This window comes from Helianthus annuus, chromosome 13 (assembly GCF_002127325.2).
Source record: "Helianthus annuus cultivar XRQ/B chromosome 13, HanXRQr2.0-SUNRISE, whole genome shotgun sequence".
Taxonomy (NCBI): domain Eukaryota; kingdom Viridiplantae; phylum Streptophyta; class Magnoliopsida; order Asterales; family Asteraceae; genus Helianthus; species Helianthus annuus.
In genome coordinates, this window is record NC_035445.2 from 136,681,845 (window position 1) to 136,688,932 (window position 7,088).

Here is a 7,088-nt window from a genome sequence, read left to right on the forward strand (position 1 = left end):
TATCTATAAAACGGAATAACAATATACTGTTATCATAAAACGCAACTTTCCAAAAAAAGCTGTCATGTGATTTTGAAATCCCTTTTGGAATCTTAGTGTTGTCATCATTTCGTGTTTAATTTGTTCTATGATCTATGTTACAATAAAACGCATTAATCAAAAAATACAATTTAAATTATATTGTTCATGTATAAAACGCAATTACAATATATTGTTGGTATGATAAAACGCAATTAACCAAAACATACTGATAAATATGATGGATATTATAAAACTCAGTAATAAAATGAGATGAAACATATACATCATAAAACGCAATGACAAATTTTTTTTTACTTATTGATATCTGATTTTGTCAGAATTTCTATACATAATTACATTGCATTGCTAGAACCTATAGCATTAGAAGAAACCTTATCTTTACATGTGCGACTGTTATGTCCTTTTTCACCACATACACGGCACGATTTCTGGATCTTTGATGATTTCTGAATTGCAATCTCACGATTTGACTTGATCCTTTTTTGTACACCGCATCCTTTGGTCCTTGTTTTGATCGGCACACGAATAATAGAATCTGATTTTTCTATGTTCCCTCCAATTTCAGCAAATCTTTCTTTGCGACTAGGAGGCGGCGCAGCAACCATAACCTCATCCGCTTTATCAATATAACTTTTAATATGATCCCTGTAACGACACAACTCATCTATATCGCCAACCAGCCTATTAACCACATACTCATTTGCAACAACGATTTCTCTATAAACTTTATCAATTTCACTATTCCTACCAATTTCATCAAACCGAATATTTGAATGATTTGATCCAACAGAAACAACATCTCTCATCCATCTTCTATGAACATATCTTCTAGGAAACTCATTTATATCATCATACCGTAAAACGTAAAATATATGCCGGCATAATATACCAAATTGTTCAAACCGTTTGCAAGAACAACTTATTGTTAATCCATCTTCTTGTTTGCTGTATTGCACCTGTAAATAAGATTAAAAAGCTATATAAAATTAGTGAAATTAAATATAAAACGCAATGAATCTTAATTATAATACAGATAAAACTATATTTTCATATAATGATAAAACGCAATGAATGATGGAATAATAAAACGCAATAGATATTTAAAAATATATAAATTTAAAAAATACCTTCAAAAAAGATGTGCATGGCTGTCTGAAATCCTTTATTTCAAAATATTGAACATCACCCACAATATCAAGAGACTTTGACATACACTTTGTAATGGCAGCATCAATTTCAATCTGAATATCCTTAAAAATTGTTTTGGTGTATATTTCTGATGCTTGTTTCTCCAATACAAAGTCACTCCAGGGCTTAGACTCAATATACCTTGTATCATGATCATTCCTCCTATGCTCATGCCTTTGAATATCCATTGCAGTCTCAAAATGAGTGAAAAATTCAACAAGTGTACATCTTGGATTGCAAATCTGACCAAAGAAGTAATTCTCGCTTTCACATCTCGAAGTAGTACGCATAAGACCAGCCAAATCCTCTCCATGGTAATAAGCAGGAATCCAGTCAAATCGAAGATCGTACATATCTTTTAACCACTCATGATTTTCCAATCCAAAAGTAGACATTATTGAATGCCACTCAGTTTCAAAATCTTCTGGACTAATAGTATCATTCCAAACAACATGAGTCATTCTTGTATTAAAATCAGTGTTTGCAGACAAAACAGGACCAACCTGAATAAAAAAGTAATAATATTATAAAACATAAAACGCAATAATTTAAAAACAATATATTGAAAATGATAAACATAATGAATTGATGGTAAAACGCAATTGTTTTGTAATTCTATTGATAAAAATATTTGGTGATCTTATTGTATAATACATAAAACGCAATAATAAAACAATTAAAATTTCAGTTTGTTATATCATAAAACGCAGTTAATACCTTTGTCTTCAATTTCTCCCATATGTGCCACATACATAACCTATGCCTACTTCTTGAAAGTACATCCTTAATAGCTCTCTTCATTGCAGCATCTTGATCAGTAACAACAACTTTAGGCTCACTTCCAAAAGCATTAACAAAACACCTTAAAAGCCATCTATAAGAATCTGCAGTCTCCGAACCAAGTAATGCACCACCAAATGTGACATTCCTATAATGATTATCAATACCAGTAAATGGAACAAAAACCAAATCATACCTGCATAAAAAACAAATTAAAAAAGCATTAGAAATTTGAACAGAATGTATAACGCAATAGAATATATAACGCAATAAATGAAAAAAAACTTACTTGTTTGATTTATAAGTAGCATCAAAACCAAATATGTCACCAAAAACTGTATAATTTTTTTTTGATTGCTCATCAGCCCAGAAAAGCCCTTTCAATCTTCTATCTTCACCAATAACATAATCACATGTGAAACCCGGACAGCATTCTTTCTTCCTAATAAGACGCCTAACTACCATTTCTGCATCATACTCTCCGATATAAAGATTCAAATCCCTTCTATAATTCTTACAATCAACTTTACTAGCACCAACTTCACCAAAACCACCATACATTGTTTTCATAATATTGAATGCTTTAACAGGTCCAATATTGATTGCTGACAATCCAGATATAAAACTTTCTTTCACATAATCGATACTTCGTGCAGCCGGCAAGAAATGAATATCTTCATCTTCCACAAAGATATGATTATGTTCTTCTTCAAAGTAGTAGATTTTATACATATTATTGTTCTCTAATATTAATTTCACATGAGCATTGCATCCAACTCTTTTTGAACCTCTATTACGTCTAACAATCTTTTTACTATTCTCAACTGAACCAGAATCTATTTCTTTGCTAACATGAAATCCTTCTTTTGAACAGACAATATATCTTATTTTCACTAAACCATCACCATTTGTCCAAGAGGTATTTTTTCTTGCAGAAAAACCTGCAGCAAGTGCATATCTCTGATAAAACGCAAAAGCCTCATCAAATGACTTAAAAAACATTCCAACAGCAGGTGTAATGGATCCACTGACTTTAGGTTTGAAAAACTTTCTTCCACTGTTTATGCATACACGTTCCTCCCACTTGGAAATGTTATCTGAAACAATTAAAAAAAACTTTAAAACGCAATTCATCTTACATAATAATGTTTTTATTGATAAACCAAAAAATATATTAATAAAAATTTAAAATTCAAACATTTAAAGTTTATATATAGACTAATATGGATAAAAAGCATAAAAAGCAACAGCTTCAGTAAAACGCATCATATGATCTGAAACACTTAACAAATAATCATAAAACGCAATACATCCTATATAATAATGTGTTTAATATTAAATCATAAAAATAAGTTAAAAATAATATATGAAATACAAACCTTTAAGGTTTGTATATGAACTATTATCTAAAAAATCATAAAACGCAATACATTCAGTAAAACGCATAAAATGATGAATAAACAAAACATTGTACAACAATAACAGTTATAGACAGTTAAAGCTTTATATAACATAAAAATAAAAGTTTTATATTCATACAATTTAATTAATATCATAAAACGCAACTCTTCACTAAAACGCAATAAATGATGAAGAAAAAAAACAAACAAATTATGTTTAATTATACAACAATAACTATTAAACTTATGAAAAATCAAATATTACTTACAGAACCACGAATTATAAAACGTAAAACAAAGAAATTCAGAAAAAATAACAAAATTTTACTCCGAATTGAAGCTAAACATACCAGCAGAGTTTGAAGAAGACATTGAAGTTATCGAATTGACGAACGATACAAGATTAATGTTTGAAAAGAGATGAATTTGCAATCGACGGTGATTTAGGGTTACAGAACCTTCAATTATGTTATGAGAGTGATGAACTAAGAAAAGAAGTAACAGAATCTGTAATTGAATTAGAACGAAGATATGATAATGTAAAAAGACGAAAATGCCACCGCGTACAAAAATTTAAAAAAATATGATGAACGGCTAAGATTACTTCCTATACTTCCTAGCCAAAATAAACTTCCTATTTGATCTTTAAATAATAAATATCGTTAACCTCAAATTCTACTATGTAGTTGCACCTTAAATAGTTACACCTCCTAAGTATTCAACATTGGTCTTTCCATAATAAAAGATAATTTCTCTTAACCACTAGACTATAACCTAAGTGGTCATTATCTTAATAGTTTAATATTCCCTTTTATTTTATTTTTTAAGTAATAAATATCGTTAACCTCAAATTCTACTATGTAGTTTTATGCCTCGGCTTTAGGGCAAATATTTTTAACCAAGATATTATCATCTTTTGTAAAAAAAAATCGGTAGTAAGACTGTAATTTTGAGTTGTGGACAAAATTGTAATCTGTCAGGAGCAATAAGCGAGTGCTAGGCAGCCACCCGACACGAATAAAAATTACATCGATTCAACCAATTAAGACAAAACACTATCATAGGTTTACTTAAAAAGCTAAAACGATAGCAAAACTGTAATTTTGAACTGGAGGAATCATGGGCGAAGCTTTTAAGGGGCTGGAGGGGGCGGCCAACCTCCGAACTTTTCACTCAGTAGTAGAGAATATGTAGTTTTCGTAAAGAATTTTTTGGGTATATACGTTTTCGACCTCCGGTTTATAGAAATTTTTAGATCCGGTGACTTCCGCCCCCCAAACGGAAATCTGGAGCTTCATCACTGGGGGAATGGGGGTAAAATCCTAATTTATCAAAAGCTACAACGATGGCAAGACTGTAACTTTCAGCTGGGGGCAAAATTGTAATTTTTCAAAAGCTACAATGATGGCAAGACTATAACCACTATATCATATGTTATTCAACTTTTTAAAAGAAACCCAGTTTATTTTTATACAATTTCTCTTTTTTTTTCTCTCGTGATTTTGAAGCGAAACACTTAATTCGTTCAATTCGATCGTTGATCAGTATTTCTAGTATTCGAATTTTGTCAATCGAATAAATCCTAAGAAATCGGCTTCGATCTATGTATGAAATCTAAAGAATTTCTTCAATTATTGCGTTATACGATCTGGGTTTTCAAATATAGTTTTAGAAAAACAAATTTTTATGTGTTTTTAGTCTATTGCGTTTAGAAGAAAAAAAAAAAGATATTTTTGTATGTTTTTTAGTCCATTGCTTTTTAGAAAAAAAAACATATTTTTTATGTTTTTAGTCCATTGCGTTTTAGAAGTAAAAACACATATTTTGTGTTTTTAGTCCATTGTGTTTTAGAAAAACAAAACATTTTATTGTGTTTTTAGTCAATTGCGTTTAATAAAACACATTTTTTGTGTTCTTTTGTCATTGCATTTAAAAAAAACACTTTCTTTTATGTTTTTGATCCATTGCGTTTTAGAATAAACATTTTATTTTTATCTTTTTTGTCTATTGCGTTTTAGAAAAAAAAAATCACATTTTTTTTGTGTTTTTTGTTTATTGCGTTTTAGAAAAAAAAAACATTTTTTTTTTTGTGTTTTTAGTACAATGCGTTTTAGAAAAAAAAAATTATGTTTTTTGTCTATTGCATTTTATGCAACTGGATTTTTGATTTTTTTCAAAGTTATAGCAACATTATACTCGTTTTAAGATTAAAAAAAATATTCACTTTTATTGTGTAATTTTAATAAAAAAATAATATCGTATGAAAGTGTTATTAACGTTTTAAAAAGAGAGACAATTGAATAAGATAGAAACTATTGATTTGAATGGAATATAATGCCCCTAACCATTTTTTTTTCAATTGCTTTGAATATAATATAATATCATTAAACATTTTTTTTTCAATTGCTTTGAATGTAATACAATACCGCTAAACATTTTTTTTTCAATTTCACTCATTTAATCTTAGTCATTTACAGTGACGGACCCAGGAATTTTGCTATGGGGGTGCGGAATATTTTTAAATATTTTAGGCCCCTGGGTATATATAAAAACATCGGTTCATATCAGGTCGGGTCATGTAAAACAAAAGAATATCAAACTAAAATTTATATAACTATAAAAAACATGTCAAACGTCATTATAAACATGTTTAAAATTGTTCCCTACAGGTTTTCTTTTTTTGAAATCTATGCAAAACATCATCTAGAATTTACCTATTTAATGGTTTCTCATGAGAAATCTCGTCAAAACTTTCCTACTCATGGTTTCTATCACATATAAATTGATCTATAATTTTTCAATTTTAATTTTCAAACCCTAGGAAAGTCTAGAACATCAAAAAAAAAACATCAAAGCAACAAAATCCTGCTACTAAAGTTTAGAACAATAAAAAAAATTCATCAACACACATAAAATTTCAAACCCTTTAACATCTCTATAACCCTATCTCTCCTAAAAACCACATAAAACAACAAAAAATAAAAATAAAAATGAAAAATGAAGGTACCTCGTTAAATTTTGTATTCTAGGTGGTGGCGTGGCCTGGTGACTGCTTTCGTGCGTCAGTCGCTGTGCGATCAGAAGAGATGGAGTGGGAGAAAGAATTGGAAGGGGTGGTTGGGTTGGGTTATTTTATTTCGGTTCAAATTTAATTAGGTTGGGTTAATTGGGTTTGGGTTACAATGGAATGTTTAGTGGGCTAGTGGCTAAATTGTTAAGGGAAAGTTATTATGTTAAATTGTTAAGTAAAGTGGTTAAAAAATAATTATATACACTATGTTATATTTTAATAAAAATCAATGTTTACATTTTGTTTTAAATTCATAAGATTTTTTTTAAAGGGGGCAGTTAAAAATTTTCAAGGGGTACGTTCGAGATTTTGCGCGAAATTTAACCTTAAAACCTTTTTTTCAAGGGGTATGGCCGCCCACCCACCCAAGTGGGTAGGTCCGCCCGTGGTCATTTATCTTAAATCTAATTGATAAGATTGCTTCCAAATCTTTCTATCAAAATAAATTTTCTAGTATTTCCTGACCTAACATCTATGACATATATAAAATAAACTAGGTTATAACCCGGGAATACTCCCGGGTTGTGAATCTTTATATCTAAAAAATAAATATACATCTATATATATTAATTAATAAAAATATATCATGTAGTTGTGAATCTTTATAA

The 7,088-nt window shown here is 29.4% G+C and overlaps 1 protein-coding gene across 1 annotated transcript; it reads right to left on the reverse strand.

The window, feature by feature from the left end:
* Positions 1–308: 308 nt before the first annotated feature.
* LOC110901780 (protein FAR1-RELATED SEQUENCE 5-like) lies at positions 309–3,782 on the reverse strand. Its single transcript, XM_022148563.2, has 5 exons — positions 3,761–3,782; positions 2,300–3,107; positions 1,948–2,206; positions 1,170–1,733; positions 309–998 (listed from the first exon to the last, which is right to left on the reverse strand). The coding sequence occupies exons 1-5, from the start codon at positions 3,780–3,782 to the stop codon at positions 375–377; spliced, it is 2,277 nt and encodes a 758-aa protein (XP_022004255.2). The 3' UTR covers positions 309–374.
* Between the last annotated feature and the right edge of the window lie 3,306 nt (positions 3,783–7,088).

Coding starts and splice junctions, on each gene's coding strand:
- LOC110901780 (XM_022148563.2), bottom strand. CDS start 3,782: ATGTCTTCTTCAAACTCTGCTG. Junction 2,207..2,299: donor GCTACTTATAAATCAAACAA/GTAAGTTTTTTT, acceptor TTTTTTATGCAG/GTATGATTTGGTTTTTGTTC. Junction 1,734..1,947: donor GGGAGAAATTGAAGACAAAG/GTATTAACTGCG, acceptor TTTTTTATTCAG/GTTGGTCCTGTTTTGTCTGC.